The sequence below is a fragment of the Schistocerca piceifrons genome, chromosome 7, assembly GCF_021461385.2.
Source record: "Schistocerca piceifrons isolate TAMUIC-IGC-003096 chromosome 7, iqSchPice1.1, whole genome shotgun sequence".
NCBI classification, from domain to species: Eukaryota; Metazoa; Arthropoda; class Insecta; order Orthoptera; family Acrididae; genus Schistocerca; species Schistocerca piceifrons.
Genome location: NC_060144.1, coordinates 154,172,172 through 154,192,656, shown reverse-complemented (window position 1 = coordinate 154,192,656; position 20,485 = coordinate 154,172,172). Strand labels below are relative to the sequence as shown.

The 20,485-nt window shown below is 40.2% G+C and overlaps 1 protein-coding gene across 2 annotated transcripts in view; it reads right to left on the bottom strand.

The window, feature by feature from the left end:
* The window catches only part of LOC124804932 (cytochrome P450 6j1-like), a 176,169-nt gene that overhangs the window by 59,952 nt on the left and 95,732 nt on the right, over window positions 1–20,485 (bottom strand). For both annotated transcript variants that reach the window (XM_047265309.1, XM_047265310.1), the window contains exon 6: window positions 3,966–4,132. In XM_047265309.1, coding sequence (XP_047121265.1) covers window positions 3,966–4,132 — 167 coding nt within the window. The remainder of the gene's footprint in view (window positions 1–3,965; window positions 4,133–20,485) is intronic.

The window sequence follows — 20,485 nt, the reverse complement described above, 5'->3', positions numbered from 1 at the left end:
TAATTTTAACACAGTTTTGTCGTCCGGCACTGAGATTTACGTATTTCGATATCAAAATAAGTTTCATGCCAATTTTTCAAATGCCAACGAGAAACTTGCAAACACGACTTTGGAAGTTTTACAGTATGCTTTCAGAGTTTATAAACAACGTAGTCCGTTGTCTCACAAATGGTTTCTCTGTGGGCCTGTGTCTGTTTGACATTAACATTCACTCATACTGTAAGTGCGTTTCGTCAGTTTAGCTCTTTACATGATTCTCAAGTCAACACAGTACTTTACCTGATAAAACGTACGCGGAGACCCTCACGTAATACGGAATTGGCGACTAGATGTCACTAGAAGCTCACTCGCCAGTATAAAAGGAGCTGGGGAGTATCGTGTTGTCAGCAGAGAAGCAGTGACATATTTTTGTAGTCAGTGCTAAGCGACGCTTGAGGCGGTGTAAAGAGCGAATCCCCTGATAGAAAATGACTGATAACGAGTGATTTGGAGTAATGAATCAAGCTCCATCCTGGGGCAATCCGACGAAGGGTTTATGTTTGCTGAATGCCTGGAGAACGTTACCTGCCATCGTGTGTAGTGCAAGCAATAAAGTACAGAACAGATTGTCTTACAGTTTTGGGGTGTTTTACGCGGTAAAGCTGTAGTCCCCTTATTGTGGATAAGAAAACGGTAAATTCGGAAGGACAAGAAAATATTTAATTGCACCATGTGCTGCATGTAGTACAGGGCCAGTTCGGAGACAATAATTGTTTGCATCAACATGACAATGCACCCTTTCACATAGCACCATCTGTGAGGCAATGGATTGTGGACAATAATATTCCTGAAATTGGCCCCCCTGCCAAGAGCCCCGACGTAAGACACATCCTGTGTTGTGATGCAGGGGTCGCTCGCCTGGCAGACCTGCAATCCTTCTCATACCTGTGCCATGCGAGCTGCCTAACATTAAAGGCGTCAGAGCAAGAGACGACAGAACTTCGTTCATGCTGACTAGGCCAGCAGGCAGCAACGTGTGTGCCACTAACGGTTGTCGCTCCTGCGACCTTTTTGCTTCCGTGGCCCACGTGGTCGTGAACAGTTCCTCTTGTATCTCTATGGGGCCTGGGTACTAAGGGTGCAGCAATTCCACTCCAAGCCAGACTCTCGTTGAGGTCTGGAGAGATCTCTTTTGGAATCTTCGCTGTGCTTGACGCCATGCCGCTCGCCAGCCACCGCTGACCGAGGAAGCCGCTAATGTCTGTCGCCATCGTCACCAGGACTTGGCTTAGGCATTAGGAACGAGCATGACTTGGGAAGCAGACGTCAGCTTTATCTTCGTACATTGTTCTTCTAACAACTAAATTTTACGTTGTATCTTGCTCTGCGACCAAGTGAATACCAGACTTCCACTTTCCATCATTAAGGGCTTCAGCCTCAGTTCAGTCATGTGTACATTCAGTGTCAGTCACGAACTTTCACAAACTATTGTAGTGATCATCTTTTCTCCAAAGAGGAGCTTTTGGTTGATGCATTTGTTAATAAAACTGTTTTACATTGTTTGCCTGAGGTGTGTTCTCATTTCACAAGACTTATTATATATAATGTTAACGAATTGTATTTATTAATGCCATACCCAATGTATGCATTAATAATTTGTGCAATGTTCGTTTAAGATTTACCTTAAGTTGTAAAATGACCAATTGTACATATAAGTGAAGAAATTTGTAGCACACAGTGGAAAACGACTTCATCTAAACGTCTCTTCTAGGCAGCGGAACTATGAGTACGATAATGTTCAAACATCTGAAGTGATAAATGTTCTGATACGCAGTATGATTTTTAAAAGTACAATCAAACTGCAAGGGAGTGATTGTTGAGAAGATAAATAACTAATAAGGTCCAATGAGGATCGGAGCTGCGTGGTTCCTGTACCAAGGTCACACCAACCGACATCCTGTAAATTATCTTCCAATGGGACGAGACGCTGTTTTCTTGCCAAAGGACGTTACTGTTTCCCTAGATTGCAACGGCTTCGAGCTGCTGCATGTTTGTTATTATTGGTTGACTGACTCAAATAAAAGTGTAGTTGACGATGACCTAGAATTCGAATAGGGAACTAATCAAATATGATCGTTGCACCTTAATACGATATTAGACTACGTAAAAACCGAAAATGAACGGAATCGAAGAGTCTGACGCGTGGTATTACAAAACAATACTGAAAATTAAGTTGACTGTAAGATAAGACGAAGGAAGGAAGATGTAGAAAATGCTATCTAGAAGAAAGGAAAGGATGATATGACATGTGTTAGGGAGCTAGAAATTAGCTTTCCTGATATTATAACGAGCCGTAGAGGGAAAAAAGGCTGTAGAGGAAGACAGAGATTGGAGTGTATCCAACAAATAATTGAGGGTATTTGGTGCAAGTGAGACTCTGTGATGAAAAAATTGGCACAGGAGAGAAAGTCGCGGGAAATTTCACCAAACCATTCATACGACCGATTATCTAATTACAAGGGACAGATGGTTGTTCTGCTTCAGTGTGACATTAACAAGTAGACCCTCGCCCTCCTCTCCTACTGTTTTCGCGTTTCAGGAGATAGGCGAGTTTGTGGGAGTGGATGACCATCAAAATCAGCTACACCTACTTACAACGCATGTTTTGCATCATGTAGGTTCAACACCTGTGATATTCTCAGTCACACGGCCAAGCAATATTGGGTGAACCCAACGATCTTGTGGAACTTCGTCCATTCAAAGTGTTACTACCTGTATCACAACGTGTGTGGATTCATTGCTGACTCACTTTTCTCTGTAGGAATATTTATGATGATTTTTTCATCATACAGCCAGCATCCTGGGACTCCTGCCATACACCACATTCACAGATGATACACATTGAAGAGAGACAGTTTCATCAACTTCTACATCATTGATTTGTGCCCGCACAGAATTTCTCTGTTATGTCGGACATAAACCAGCAGTATCAGTTGACCTTATTGTGAGAGCAGTAGCTATTGGGTATCTTCTGCTGGGAATAATCGTTCTTCATTGAACTGCCACTGCATTTTCCAGTGGACTGATGCTACACATGAATGTACGTCAATAATTCGTACACGTGATGTACGTGATACAGGTAGTAACAGTTTCAATGAAGAATTTTCCACATGGTCACTTGGCTTGCCTGAGAGTAGCGCAGGTGTTCATCACACATGATCCTCCATATGCAGTGTACATAAACGTCGTATCTGATTTCAGTCACTTTCACTCTTGCTGGAACAAGATACTAGGAATTTGTTATGGAGGACATTCCTCCTACATGGCAGTGCTGAGTCCAACTCTACATTACGGTAAAAAGCGACCTCGACAACACCTTAGGAAGTGGATGGATTACTGGAGGCAGTCCGGTTGTTCGTAACATTTAACCCAATCCAAGCACCATTTTCATACGCTAGAAAAACTTATTCACATTATCCACTGTGCGTTCGGGCGCAAACTGGTGCATTTGCAGGTGCACGGTTGAGCATGTTGTGGCGTGTGCTGGACGCCTCTAGGTCCATCGGCGCATCTTGGAACACCTGCTCTTGATCACAAGATACCGTTCTGTCCGCTAATGTACTGTATGAATAAAATAACTTCCAGCGGGGAAACCACGCGTTTCCGGACGTATGCTCAGTAGATCTTACTACCCTGTCAGAGATCTCCTACAGTTGATATCCATCTTCCAAAATAACAAAGTATATTAGAACTGAAATGAGTACAGAAATAGTTTTGTGAAAGCCTGAATTTTGCTATCCAACAGGTTGTGGACCAGAAGCACACATAGAAGAGAAACACTCCAAATCAGAGGCTTAACGTGTGTGATCAACTCAGTATCACTGATATGTAGCATAAAGTGCTTCCTAGGAAACATTTACATCTTAGTATCTTAGTGTTGTTGTATTGTGTTCTGGAACGTAGTAGACTGTAAGATTTACACTCACCAGATTTGTCGGCGAGCACCTGCCCCGCGCCGTCCAGGTACCCCTTGGTCTTGAGCTCCACCAGCATCTGCAGGTAGTCGTTGCGGTAGACACCGTCATGTTGGCGGCGAGCCACCGTCTGGCCCACGACGCTGCGTAGGAAATTGTGCACCTCCTCCGGCATCAACCTGTCACAAAAACCACACCGTAATTTTTCTTATACAGGGATTGTTGCATAACAGAAAACCTTTTAAGGACATCACTGTCGCCTTTGATAGTTAAAATTTTTTATTTACAATATGTACCGTGGCAATTTCGGTCTTCAGTCGTTTTCGAGTAAAAAACAGCGAAAATTTAGTGCTTGAGCAGATTTTTGAAAGTGTATTGAAACGAAATTTTTAGTGTGTTTCACTTGAAAACAGCGAAACTGCAATACCAGTTTATATAAATAAAAAATTAAACAGCCAAAAATTACGATGGTCTCTTAAAATCCTGCTACAGCCCTGGAGGTCCAAAACTAGTAGCTTAATCTATTTTTCACTGGTTCAGTAAAGAAAAAATTAATTAAAGGACGGGAAATTTGAAGTAGAACAGGACGTTGTACACAGAGCAAAAGCATAGGCTAAAAGGCCGTTGATGACACACACCATATATCAGATTATTGGTGTAAAATATAGTATACTGGGAACTGGGAGCACTGGGTATTGGGAGCAAAGCCCACCAAAACTTGAAAAGATTTTGGGCATTGAGAGTTTCGTTTTTAGAAAATGTACTGTGACAACTGCTGTGAGAGACTCGTTTTACTATATACTTCTTGTTTGTAAAAAACTTCAGAATAACTAGAAGATATTTCATCGCAGTTCACTACACGGCATAAAGATTTATTTAATGTTTCTACAAAAATGTATCTTGTTTTGTTACATTGTCATTACATATGACACAGTAAATGTAGTTCAATCTTTTCCCGCTTCTTGTTGTTTTTTAAGCCATTGATTATCACCTGAGAAACTCCTGAAACGAATTGACTTCCTGCCTGTTTGAATTTTTTACATAAATTATAAAACCTACTACAGCTATCATCTACTGCTAAAAATCGTAAAGGAAGGATGACTTAAGGCGACATGGCTTTTCGAAATGTGGTGTCCTTAAGTTGACCGAACCGCAAAACATGAATTTTATATGGTTTTTCGTGTAGTTTTTTTATATGTCTGAACAGGCCTTGGAAGGCCTAACGGTACAGACCAGCCGCCGTGTCATCCTCAGCCCACAGGCGTCACTCGACGCGGATATTGAGGGGCATGTGGTCAGCACCTTTCTCCCATCCGTACGTCAGTTTAAGAGACCGGAGCCGCTACTTCTCAATCAAGTAGCTCGTCAGTTTGCCTCACAAGTGCACACCGCTGGCCAACAGCGCTCGGCAGACCAGATGGTCACCCATTCAAGTGCTAGCCCAGCCTGAGAGCGCTTAACTCCGGTGATCTGACGGGAACCGGAGTTACCACTGCCGTATGGCGGTTGGCTTGTTTTACATGTACGGCTCTCTAATTTTTTGAGATTCACCCATTTCGTGGTCCTAGACAGTTAAGAATTGATAGCAAAACAGATAGACAAGGACATAGCCTATGTCCAGTATTGTTTAAGTTTATATTATCTGAGAATTAGAGGACAAATCTCACGTAAACGAGATTTTTGTGTTCGAAGAGAGAATGCGGGCTGACTATCTTTCTCAATTACCTGGAAACAACAAAGGAAAAAACTAAATAACTTCAAAGTTAGGCAAAAGAGGATGGACTACGAATGTCATAGTGTCCCATTGAGTTTATTATCAACAGTGAAAATGCCCCACACACTTTAGATCTTAGAGAAGGGAAGGTCTGCATAATAAAGATATTCCTTTACCTAGGAGAGTTGATAGAAGATAACAAATCGGATAAGGTCCCAAATAAAAAGCGTGAAAGGAAAATGAAAATCGTTTATAAGCTAATTAAGGACCCGTATAACAAGAGACAGTTGTGTTATGGGTCTAAATTACAACATCTTGATACAATTGTCAAAACTGAGTTCTTGGTAGCAGCAGAAAAGTGACACACAATCGCAGAGAGACGGCTGGATGTCATCAGGAGAACAGTGAAAAAATACTCCAGAATCTTCATATTCAACGAAAAAGTCAGCGAGAAGAAAACTAACCTACAAATATATAACATGAAGTCTCCCGATTTATGTTCACTCTTTAAGAATTAGTAGAAGCCTAACTAACGAATACAATTTTCGTGCTCTTCAAGCAAAGATAAATGGAGCCGAAATGCCTGTGGAGAGTGACGTAAGATGAAGAAGTAAATTTAGACACAGGTCAGCTAGTTCAGCTCGTTTTTCTTTCATGCTTTGGGTGAAGAGCAGGTAAAGAACAAAAGATCCTACACGAGAAGAGCAGAAGAAAGGAAGATGAAGAACTACCGGTAAAAGGTGTAGATAGCAATGGTGAAAAACTATGAAACCACTGGCACATAGAGGGTCCGAACGAAGCGTGAATTAACAAAAGATAAGTTGATGTAGGGAAAGAAGCATAGAAGATAAAGAAAAAGAGGAAGAAGAAATTTCTTACGTAGAAACCAAGACTGAAAAGATGGCTAGAGTAAGGAGGATACTGTAGGTAGATAGACGAAGGTGAAGAATGATTTTTGCAACGACAAAGAACTCTACAAGCAGAAGTTATTCTCACTTAACGAAGGAAGGTGGTGGTTTGTAGGATTAAAGGGACCAGACTGCTACGGTCATCGGTCCAACGAAGGAAGAACTAGGAGTGAGGTCCCTATTTCAGCGTTGCACGGGAATAAAACGTTTACTGTGTAAAATATGGAGAAAAAGAAACTGGAACCGCTTGAAATGTTGTTTTTCTGAAGAGTGCTAAAAATTAAACGGACTGGTGAAGTACAAAATAGGTAGGTATTTGAAACATGGGCATTGAACTTTGGCAACGCTTAACAAGTTATCAGAAGCAGAAATTGGTTAGCATTAGCAATAGCTTCCAAGATCTGTTAATGTGGCAGTAAACGGAGCAATAAATAGGAAAAAGAAAGAGACAGAAGAGACAATAAATAAGACGTAAGTTGTGAAAATCGAGAATGCTGGATGTAATATGTACATACTGATGGAAAGATGAACACAAGAAAGAAAACGCTTGTATCAAACCATTCTACAGACTGATAACTTTAAACACCTTTCGATAGAACGATACCTGCAAACTACATGAACAAAGAAACAATCACGCAACGAATGGCTCATAGAAACACTCCATCGGCCGATTCCTGAGTACTGCGTACCAGTCTGGGGAAGGATTAGTTGAGAATGTAGAACACATTAAAAAAATGAGAACGATTCGACACGTGTTCAATTAGTAAACGCGTAAATGTCATGGCGATGCCCATCAAACTTGGTTGGCTATTGTTGTAAGAGAGGCTGTGAGATTTCGCAAATTCGGTCGCTTGTTCGCCGCTGGTTTACGTGCGATTTAGCAAGTTAGCGGCCATTGAGTTGTGTGCTTTCCCATGTGGTGAGCTGTGAGAATCAGTAAGCCGAAAAGTCCACCTCTCGGTAACTGCCCTGTGCCAGCTGCAGGCTATCGCCAATACAGTTGAGCTACATGTTCCCGACGGGCTACGTTATAACAACATACTCTTCACATTGATGAGACCAATTCATTACGCCTTTTAATTTGTTTGTATGACCAGTATCGTGGAAATCATCCTTACGACTCTTGAAATTACGCAAAAATGTTTGAAGCATATCTGTGTACGAATGCGCACAGCTATGAGCGTGATATAACAGCTACAGGCAGCAGACAGTCGCTACAGTTGCTAACAGAAGTCACGTATTTGTACCATGGCTAGTTTCGCCTTCAAAGCCATTTCACTCAAAATGGAATCAATCATTAAGCCATAACATGCATATTATGACAGCAGATCTGTAACGACCTACTTCAGCTTTCTCCTCGCGTTTCCAAATAGCATGTACAAGTTATTATCACTAATAAAATTAATGATTAAATTACAGGTCAATAAGAAAAATGCCTGTTATTAACTTTGTTTCTTCTCACAATAAATTTGATGGCATGAGTGGATGTAGGTCAAAGAGACGCTAACGTTATTTTTAATTGCTTTGCTATTTATAGTGATTGGTTATAATTAAAGTGCAGCTACTCACAGAAATACAGTTTCGGCTGTAGTTATCGTATGACAGCAGAACTTGATAAATATTCTAATGCGCTAATGCGGAACCGATTTACGCCGGAAAAAATTTGTTCCAGTTGTGGCCACCTTGTGCAAAGCTGGCGCTGTTAATGGAAGGAAGAATTAAAGAATGTTTCACATGCAACGTCTAGAGAAGGGGATGCGGGAGTAAAAGTCAAACAAGTGAGAAAGGCATGATGTTATTTTATTATTAACCGCCGCTTATACAGTTGGTTCAATATGAGCTCGGGAGGCGTCGACGAAATGCTGCATCCGTAAAACGACGTGATCAACAGCTCTAGATTTGCACCTGGTGGCTAGAACTTGAACTATTTTTTTCCAGCGTAAATCTGTTCCGCATTAACATCTCTACCAAGTTTCGCTGCCATATGATAATTACAGCCCACAGTAGGCTTCCGTAGGGAGCTGGTAACCTGCACTTTAATTCTAAAAAAAACACTAAACTCCTCCCGAACAGGCCAAGAAGGTCCAACGGAACCGACCGGCCACCGTGTCATCCTCAGCCCGTAGGCATCACTGGATGCGGATATGGAGGGGCACGTGGTCAGCACACCGCTCTCCCGGCCGTATGTCAGTTTGCGAGATCGGAGCCGCTAATTCTCAGTTAAGTAGCTCCTCAGTTTGCCTCACAAGGGCTCAGTGCACCACGCATGCCAACAGCGCCCGGCAGACTGGATGGTCACCCATCCCAGTGCTAGCCCAGCCCGACAATGCTTAGCTTCGGTGATCTGTCGGGAACCGGTTACCACTGCGTTACCACTGTTGCACTTTAAATGTGGCAATCTAGTATTTTTATGTCTGTCGCGATGACGCATGACTTAGAGTTTTTAGAGATTTTTAGGTATTGTCTACTATATGCACATTTGATAGGTCAAAGAGCGACCAGCGTCGCAGGCGCTACTTTTGAGGTATAGTACAAAAAAATTTTCTTGTTAAATTTAAATTGTGTCCCAAAATTAGGAATATTTTCGCGTGTTTCGATCGTTGCCGTATTTGTTGCTGGTTTCAGTGTTGGAAAAAGTCGCGTGAATTTTTTACTGTGGTACCTGAATTTTATTTGATTATTTGGCTGCCCGACTTAACACCTGTTTAGCAGAATTTCACTACATTTTTTTTAGTTAAGGCGCATTGGGACTTCGCAGTTACGTGGTTATCGTGTACCGAAATATTATACTTTATTGCACGCTAATTCAATTCCGGGAATTCTGACCAGTCCGTCCTCATTCGAGGGTGACTGGGGGCAGTGGTGGGTTTGAGCATCACTGGGCGAAAGGCAAACTGGCTCCTTACGCCTTAGCGAGGTACTACCCACTGTTAATACTGAGAGAGCAACGGAGGCCTCTCCTGTTGAGCCAGCGGCCGATTTCTGTCCAGTCCGGAGAAGTGCGGAAGGCGGGTATTCTAGTAATTGAGAGATCCAACTTTATGCACATAACAGAGCGCGTCAAGGAAATAGTATGAAGGGCAGGAAAGAATGCCTGTGCACTCGGTATGTTCGCCGGGGGGCTCGTCCATAACGTACAGGAGACACTGCCTGCGTCTATCGAGCACATTGGGTCGGCCGGCTGCAAATAGTGGCACAAATCGGCAGGAATGACTCCTGCGGCTTGGATTCCGAGGCTATCCGAGGCTCCTTTCGGCAGATAGCTGATTTTGTGAAGGCAACTAGCAGGGTGCAGCCAGCGAGGTGCAGGCTAAGCTTACTATTTATAGAAGAGTACTCATGCCCGATCGCGGTCCTCTGGTTAGGAGCGGAGTCGATAATTCAATCAGAGGCTCAGACGACTCTGCGACGGTGTCGAATGCGAATTCCTCGACCTCCGCTATCTGATGGAGAATTGTAGGGTTTCCCTTAATAGGTCATGAGAGTAAGACACGCAGGAAGCGGTTAGTTGGATAGTGAGTAAGTCCGGCGTGCACTTAGGAGCTTTTTAGGTTAGAGAAATCACCGCTTGGTGTCAGAGGCGAAATACCTGCCACAATCGATTTTACATCAGCCACAATGTTCTCAGAGAAAGCACGTCCTCACAGATCAGATGTAGAAAAGGTTAATATGATACTGGTAAACTGCAGGAATATCCAAGGAAAGGTTCCTGAATTAGTATCGCTTATTGAATGTTATAATGCTCAGATGGTATTAGGAACAGAGAGCTGGTTGAAACGGGGAGTGACTAGCAACGAAATCTTAAGTTCAGATTGGAATATTTGCCGTAAGGATAGCTCAGACGCCAATGGTTCTACAGTACCATATTTTACCCCTCTCTGTGACAAAGATAGGTTAAGTAGATGATAGTGTAAGTTATTCTTTCTTCTGATATTACAACCATGAATGTCACTATTATTTTTAAACTGGTCCATGTTGTTGAGAAGAAATTTCATTACTGATTAAATGTACTGTGAGGTTGTTGTAAGAATTCCTGACCTTTTAAACATATGCCTACTAGATGTGTGGCTATGAGCCCCACACATTATTGTAACCACTTTCTTTTGAGCAGTGAATAGTTTTTCCCTAAGTGTTGAATTACCGCAAAATATTATTCTATGTTACATCAGAGTGCGAAAGTATTCAAAGTAAGGTAGGTTATTAATTTCTATATCCTTAAAATCGGCAATTACTCTGACTGCAAAAGTTGCTAAAACTAGTCGCTTTAGGAGATCCAAAATATGAATTTTCCAATTAAGACTCTCATCTATATGTACACCCAAAAAACTTATTATGCTCTACCCTGGCTACTGACTTCTGTTTATGTGTTATATTGATGGAAGGAACTGTGCTCCTATCAGCAGAAACTTAAATGCACTGTGTTTTTTTTTTTTTTTTTTCAAAATTCAGGGTAAGCCCATATGCAGAAAACCAGTTAATAACTTTTCCAAAGACATTATTTGTATCATTTTCTATCGGAGTTTCTTTTACTGGATTAATAATTATGCTTGTATCATCAGCAAACAGTGTCAGTTTAGTTTCTTATTTCAAATAAGAAGGGAGGTTATTCACATATATCAAGAACAGAAGGGGACCATGCCAAGCCCTGTGAGACACCAGATGTAATTTCACCCCAGTTAGATGAAGTGGCAAACTTTCTTAAATCACTTGAACCATATAAAGAAACTGTGCTTCCTGCTCTCTAATATGACGTAAACCACTCATATACTGTTCAATTTATGCCATAGAGTTGTACTTTCTGTAATATAATATCATGGTTCCCACAATCAAATGCTTTGGCTAAGTGACAGGGAATTCCTACTGGTGACATTTTACTATTTAAAGAATCTATTATGAGGCTGTGAAATTGTATCCTGCTGTTTCAGTGGAACAGCATTTTTTAAATCCGAACTGTGATTCACTAAGCATCCCATTACTGTTGAGATGGCAAACTATTCTTGAGTACATTACTTTCTCTACAATTTTTGAAAGTGCTGTAAGTAATGATATTGGTCAGTAATTATTGACGTCTGTGGTGTCCCTTTTTCTGTAGAAAGGCTTCACTTTGGAATATTTTAACCTGTCTAGGAAAATATCTTGAGTTAGTCATACATTACATATGTGACTCAGAACATCAGCTGTAACTGCTCCACATTGTTTTAATATCTTGTTTGAGATGTCATCTACTCCAATAAACATCTATTTCTCAAAGATTTAATGATTTTCCTTATTTCACAAGAGGTTGTTAGGTGAAAAATAATCTGAATTTCTCAAAAATTACTCGTCCATGTACTTCTTGGCTTTTTCTTTTGAACTATTCTCACCAGTTTTTTCACCTACACTTAAAAATGGTTGTTAAATACATTAGCTACTTGTGTACTGTTAGTTAAGATGATCTTAGTCTCTTTAATAGTAATACTACCTACCCCAATGGTTACTTTTCCTGTCTCCCTTCCAACAACATTCCATATTGATTTGATTTCATTGTCCATGTTGTTAACTTCATCTCTAACATACATATTTCTTGATTTACTGACAACTTTTTTTATGATTCTTGCTGTCTCATGCAGTTTTCTTTTTCTTTCTGAAGACACTTAGATATCTGTAATAATCCAAGATTTCTTTGAAAATTGTTTGATGCCACATTTACTATTTTTTTTGGCAATGATGTTCAAAAAGGAATATAAATTTATCAAGAAATATATTGAAGCTTCAAGAAATATATTGCATTTATCATTAGGATTTGGCTCATTATATACATCTCCCCAATTAACATTTCTTAAACTTTCTCTGAAGTGCTCTATAGATACTTGACTGAGCAACCTTACACTTTTACTTGTTTCTACACTGTACATCCTGCAAGATTTTGTAAGTTAATCAGTTGTGCATCATGGTCTGATAATCCATTTACCACAGGGAAAGCATGTACTAGTTTTGCATCTTCTTGCCGCACAAATATATTATCTGTTAGAGTGCCACTATCGTGAGTTACACATGTAGGGAAATTGATCACTGATTCTGAGTCATTAATAACACTTCTAGTTCACTTTTCGTATCAGAATTGTTTATAGAGTTTACATTGAAACCACCACAGATTAATAACTTTTTCTTTTGATCTGACAGACAGCATAACAGGGAGTCATTTTTTATGAAAAGCTGCCAATCCCTTGATGGTGATCTGCACACTGTTGTTAATATCAACACTACATTGTCTAGCTATAGTTAACATGCAGATACTTCAAAGTGCTGTTTGCAATAAAATTTGCTTACTTCTACAGTTTTGTATTAATATCCTTGTTTTGTGTAAATGGCAACTCCCCCTTTCTCCATGTTATATCTGCAAATGTAAGATGCTAAATTAAATCTGTTATACCGACACTTTCCATCCCCACAGTTACATAATGTTCAGATAGACAAAGTATATCAATTTCATTCTTATTTTTGAAATAATCTAAACACACTTATAGCTCATCTACTTTATTTTTCACATGCCTGGTATTTTGATGAAGTAAATTGATACTACCCTTAGCTTTATCCCTATTTACTGTACATGAAGCTTCTTTTATTCTATTGGCTTTAACCTAAAAAACCTGTCTGCCTGGCCCCATTAAGCAACTGAAATCACTCAACGGAAGAAAGTCCACTGGACCTGATGGGATACCAATTCGATTCTACACAGAGTACGCGAAAGAACTTGCCCCCCTTCTAACAGGCGTGTACCGCAAGTCTCTAGAGGAACGGAAGGTTCCAAGTGATTGGAAAAGAGCACAGGTAGTCCCAGTCTTCAAGAAGGGTCGTCGAGCAGATGCGCAAAACAAGAGACCTATATCTCTCACATCGATCTGTTGTAGAATTTTAGAACATGGGTTTTGCTCGCGTATCATGTCATTTCTGGAAACCCAGAATCTACTCTGTAGGAATCAACATGGATTCCGGAAACAGCGATCGTGTAAGACCCAACTCGCTTTATCTGTTCATGAAACCCAGAAAATATTAGATACAGGCTCCCAGGTAGATGCCATTTTCCTTGACTTCCGGAAGGCATTCGATACAGTTCCGCACTGTCGCCTGATAAACAAAGTAAGAGACTACGGAATATCAGACCAACTGTGTGGCTGGATTGAAGAGTTTTTAGCAAACAGAACACAGCATGTTGTTCTCAATGGAGAGACGTCTACAGACGTTAAAGTAACCTCTGGCGTGCCACAGGGGAGTATTATGGGACCATTGCTTTTCACAATATATATAAATGACCTAGTAGATAGTGTCGGAAGTTCCATACGGATGATGCTGTAGTATACAGAGAAGTTGCAGCATTAGAAAATTGCAGTGAAATGCAGGAAGATCTGCAGCGGATAGGCACTTGGTACAGGTAGTGGCAACTGACACTTAACATAGACTAATGTAATGTATTGCGAATACACAGAAAGAAGGATCCTTTATTGTATGATTATATGATAGCGGAACAAACACTGGTAGCAGTTACTTCTGGAAAATATCTGGGAGTATGCATGCGAAACGATTTGAAGTGGAATGATCATATAAAATTAATTGTTGGTAAGGCGGGTGCCAGGTTGAGATTCTTTGGGAGAGTCCTTAGAAAATGTAGTCCATCAACAAAGTAGGTGGCTTACAAAACACTCGTTCGACCTATACTTGAGTACTGCTCATCAGTGTGGGATCCGTACCAGGTCGGGTTGACGGAGGAGATAGAGAAGATCCATAGAAGAGCGGCGTGTTTCGTCACAGGGTTATTTGGTAAGCGTGATAGCGTTACGGAGATGTTTAGCAAACTCAAGTGGCAGACTCTGCAAGAGAGGCGCTCTGCATCGCGGTGTAGCTTGCTGTCCAGGTTTCGAGAGGGTGCGTTTCTGGATGAGGTATCGAATATGTTGCTTCCCCCTACGTATACCTCCCCAGGAGATCACGAATGTAAATTTACAGAGATTGGAGCGCGCACGGAGGCTTTCCGGCAGTCGTTCTTCCCGCGAACCATACGCGACTGGAACAGGAAAGGGAGGTAATGACAGTGGTACGTAAAGTGCCCTCCGCCACACACTGTTGGGTAGCTTGCGGAGTATAAATGTAGATGTAGATGTAGATTAACTACAGGGATTATCTCTTGTATGACTGTGGCCCTCCATACAGTATCTGCTAACAGAGAAGCTAATTTATCTTTCCCCCTTCTATTTAGGTGCAGACTATGAGTAGTGTATCCCCACCTACCAATAGAATCCACTGGAACAACACTTACCTGAGATTTTACCGATATCTTGAGCATCCTGTTCAGCTCAGTGTTAAGATGCCTTACAGCAGTGTTTACCCAGGGCCGATCATAGCGCTGAAAGACCTCCACAAACCCAACATTTGCGGGCCCGTTTCTGCTCCTATTTTATCCAGGTCACTACTAATACTACATCTTGGATTCATAGCCACGCTGTAACTACCTGATCTTCCATCTCAAAGTCCCTGCGTAGCTAATCTAGCATTGTATACAACTAGCAATGACTCTGGAAAGAACTGAATACACAGACGTGAAACCATGTGGTCGGCTAATTTCCGCTATGCTAACGCGTCCTTGATTGTGATCAACGAATTGGTGATAGACCGAAATGCACTGTTTCAGCGACGCCTGTTGCTCTATGATTACAAAAGCAGAACGTATCTCCATACCTGTGATCTGTAAATGATCAACAGAGTAAACACTAATCTCTTGAATTAGATCCCAATCAACTTCACAGGATCTCATGGAGCGAGAGCATGTGGTAAATGCTGACCCGTTCGTTTGATGGAGACGTGAAACACGGCACCCTGATTGGTACTGTATGCGACGTGTTCCTCATATGCTAGAGAAGTTATTTGTTATCTCTCTCATCATCCCCAATGCCTCAGTCAAGACACTAAGAAGCTACGCTAAACTGGGAAACATGACACGCAACAGTCACGATCCGCAAGAAGAAATTCAGTGCGCAAGAGCTAGGAAAACGTTGTAAATCGTGCAGATGAACAACCCATCGCAGTTTCTCAGGAACCTAAGCTATAAAACTTCACTACACTTTTAAAAACGAATTTTTCATCTGGTAATTAAATTCTAAGTGTCGCTTAGCTGTGCTGTTCTTCTTGATAATATTCTCCAACACTTGGAGATACCCCTCCCTAATGGGAATCTTTCCTACGCCATTACTCTCCTTTGTTAATATTATCACGAAGGACTCCTTTGCTTCCGATGCGCAAAATAGGTCGGTAATCTATGATGTAGAACGTAGTTATCTGAGGCGACATTCTTAGATATATACTTCCTGAATTTCTGGTCGTGTAAGATTTTTTTGCACACTAAAGCTTTCAATAAGTACCACTGTCGTCATCCTCAAAGATAACTGTCGGAGTAATAGATCGTCTCGTATTTTCGTAGGTACTTAGTGTATTATGTCATGGAAACGACACGAATTTATAGGACTTCCATATGTTACCAGAGATTATACTGAGGTCCTTGATGAAGGACCATTAGCAGCAGAGATGCTGATTCCGCTAGATGACAGACAGCTCAGTTTCTTTCTCAATATCCTTTGAATGTCTACCGCTGGTTTGCATCCACTACTACGGATATAGCAATTGTGGCAGTTACAGTTGCTGTTGCTCATTCTGATCTCACATTAGATTAGATTCAGTTTCCGGTCCACAGACACAAAAACGAGATGATTCTCGTGGGTGTGGAACATGTCAGAAAGTATAACATAAAAAACATAGAACAAGTGAGTATAATACTCATTTCCTTGATCATTTGTCAGGAGATTGTCCAGATATATGAACACATCAGAATAAACTTTAACTGATAATACTTACAGAATTAATACACTGTCAGAATGAAACATTGTTATGCACCTTTAGCACATTAATAATACACAAAATAACCTATCTTGACTGTTGTGACCGAATACCGTCAAAACTGAAATCTAACAGAAATTTTTACTTAAGCTAGTCTGACAGTTAAAGATATTTATCTACAGAGTGGAAGATGTTTCCTATCAAGAGGTCTTTCGGACTCTGTTTAAACTGTACTTTATCTTAAACCAAGTTTTTAATGGTTGCTGGCAATTTATTGAAAGCGTATGTTCCTGAATACTAGACTCCTTTTTTGGACCAAGGTAAGTGACTTTAAGTTGTTCTTATCCCTGGTATCGATAATATTATTGAGCTGTTGGTTGTAAATAGAGACATATTATTTGCAACCAATTTCATGAACGAATAAATATATGGAGAAGCAATGGTTGGAATACACAGTTCTTTGAACAGGTTTCTAAATGATGTTCTTGAATTTACATCAGAAATGTGTCTTATTACACGCTTTTGGACTCTAAAAACTTTTGCTTGGTTTGAAGAGTTACTCCAGAGTATGGTCCCATACAACATAACAGAATGAAAGTAAGTAAAGCATGATTTTTTTTTTGTATTCATATCTCCTACATCTGACATCATTCACAATGCAGCTACACACTTGTCTAGGTGCTTCAGCAGTTCTTTGGGACGCCTTTCCAACCAAATTTCTTATCGAGTTGTAATCCTAGGAATTAAACTCTGTCAACTCCTTCTATGCGCATGTCTTCATTCGTTATATATCTGCTGGAAGGAAATCTCTTACAGGTAATGAAGTGCATATAGTGGTCTTTTGAAAGTTTCATGACAGTGAACTAGCTTTAAACCGTTTATTTATGTCAGTGAAAATTCGATTAGCAGACATTTCTAAGTGTGCACTTGACTTGCTATTTACTGCAATGTTTGTATCATCTGAAAACAAAACAAACTTAGCATCTGACAATGTAAGAGACGAATGTCATTAATGTACACAAAACCAACGGACGCAAGATGGAACCTTGAGCAACACCATAAGTAATTAATTTCAAATTATATAAAGACTGAATGCCTACTCACCAGGTATTTCGCAACGACACCCTTTTTCTCCTCTTAGTGAGGTAATACGCGAACCCTTTTGCAGTACTCAGTGACAGCATAACACTCTAATTTACTTAAGAGAGTGCTGCGATACACACAGTCAAAGGTTTTTCACAGAGCACAGAAAATGTCAGTAGCCTCTAACTTGTTACCGAGTGTATATTCTCACAGTACATGTAAATAACCTTCTCTATATCTGTACCCTTATGGAACCCAAACTGTGAGTAGGACAATATATAATCTGTAGTCAAATGCTTAAGAATACGCTTGAACAGAACGTTTTCAAATATTTTTGACAAAGTCGACAAAACTGAAATTGGTCGATACTTTGATGGCATCTTTTTGTCTCCCTTAACTTTATCATATTTTAGCCAGCCTGAAAATGTTCCGATCATAAGAGATTGATTACACAAATAACTAACGACAGAACCGAACTCACATGAACTCTCTTTGATTAACTTGTTGATATGTTATCGTGACCACTAGAATAATTTGATTTTAAGGATTTCATTATGAATGCTACTTCTTAGGGAGAAGTGAGTGTCATTTCCATTTTACTGAAGTTATTTGTAGAGACTGGTCTCAGATATTATAATGAACTGTTTACTGAACCTGATAACCACAAGCTGTCAGTAATGGAAGCAAAGTACTCGTATACCAGGTTTGCAACATTACATTCACTTGTTACCGATGTCTCATTTATTTTTAGAGCTATATGTTCCTCTTCCTTTCTGGTCCTACATGTCTCTGTCTTCACTATACCCCTTAAATTTCTTTTTTAATTTTATTGCCTGATGAAATTATCTTTTTCTCATAATAAAGTTGCTTAGTGTTAGATTCCTGGATTATTTGCTTCAGTTTTTCAGTAGTCTTTGTAATGCATTACAGTGCTACCATCAGAGCTGTTCCTAGATAGTAGAAACAGTTACCTTTTTGTCTCACATGAAACCTTTATTTCTATGCAATCTATAGTTTAGTCATTTATCTTCAGGGGAGAACAATTTTCAAAGGAGAAAGTAACTTTATTAATGAATGCTTTGCTTCTTCCGTTTGAGTCAGAAGTATTGTAAACGTCTATCCAGTTCAAGTCTTTGAGCACTCTCATATAATTCTCAATTTTTGACTGTTTTTTTACCCTCCTGTACTCAGATTTAATAGATTTTATATCCTGACAAGTTTCAACATTTCACATAAGATACTGCATGTCATGACCATGTAGAGCATTTATAGTCGGTTTTATGATATGACTTTCTTCCCTATATTTGTCACAAAAAAATTATCAGTAGCAGTTAAGAACATTTACATCCCGTTATTGCAAAGTTCACAGCAAGAATTAAATTAAATGTCAGTGTTACTGATTGCAATAACTGTTCATTGGCAGAGATATTCAATAAACCCACACGAAAATCACGAGTAACCACTATTTTCTTGTTTTTATGTGATTTTTTTATGAAGAGGTTAAAATTTCCCGAAGGTGCTTTCAGTGATGTCTTTGATGACAGATTCCGTCTATAGACTCATGGGATTATATTTTCATTTCATCATACATGATCGTGTATTTCTTTAGGAGGCTATATTCAGAAACTAAAGATTTGTCTAATTCATTATATTTAATGTGGTGTTGGTGCTCTGTGCAACGATCCGAAAGAGTACGTCTAGAACGCCTCATTTAAAATTCTAGGAACACTAAGACAAAGGCTCTGTTTCATTGGTTGTGGTATCTCTTTAATTTTGTTGGTTACGGTATCTCTTTAATTGATCGAAAAACGGGCTGATGCCTTGCCTGCCCAGGATTTCGCCTATTTTATGCGATCCAGTGCCGAAGAAAGGAAGAAGTGCTATAGGCTGATGATCTAAAGGACGTAGCATCGCTACTAATGTTCGTTCGTCCCAGACATCGACATCATTTCTGGTAGCATGAAGATCTTCCGTGACTCTGTAACGTCTCCAAGACATAATTCCGCCAACTACATACGAAAGTGCTACCACGTGACTTTGTTCGACAGATAACTCCTCGCGATGATGTTGAGTGTATTGGTGTGTTGTTTGTGGGAAGAGACCAGACAGAGAGGTCATCGGTCTCTTTGGGTCAGGGAAGGACAGGGAAGGAAGTCGGCCGTCCCCTTTCAGAGGAACCATCCCGGCCTTTGGCTGGAGCGATTTGGGGAAATCACGGAAAACCTAAATCGGGATGGCCGGACGCGGGATTGGACCGTCGTCCTCCCGAATGCGAGTCCAGTGTGCTAACCACTGCGCCACCACCTCGCTCGGTTCGCGATGATGACAGAGGACGTCGTTGGAAGTTACAGCATAAAGACTAATATGGCGTAACATAAACCAGAGAAATATTTATGAAATCTACAACTCAACAATTGTAACTGAAATGCACGAACAATATGGGGTGACTGAAATTCGAAAAGTAATCACTTTATTAGTCAATGGCTCAATTTTTTTTAAAGAAGTTAGTATCATACCTTACGCTTGAAGTTATGAGCACAAAGTGAGAAAGCAGAAGTCACACACTGAGGTTTCTGAGTTTATAATTTAGCAAATCAGTGAATAGTTTAAACTATGTAATGGATGATACACACTACATGGACCTCAATGTTCCTTGTACCGTACATAGCTTTTCATGTTCATTCGCTTCACAGAACGAAGTTGCCGTAAAAACTGAGACCGTAAAAAAATTGTTGTAATCTTCTCACTCCAACATAAATGAACGTCTCAATATTTTGAGTGAACTTGTTAAATTGGTACACACGGCTAGATACGGTTAAATATTTCGTGATAGAAGAACAGAGATCTTGGTTTCAGAATAGAATTATGAGATTGCATTCTCCTATGCGCTAGAAAGAATTAAAGTTCGATGTACAGATTACCTCCCCCCATGAACCATGGACCTTGCCGTTGGTGGGGAGACT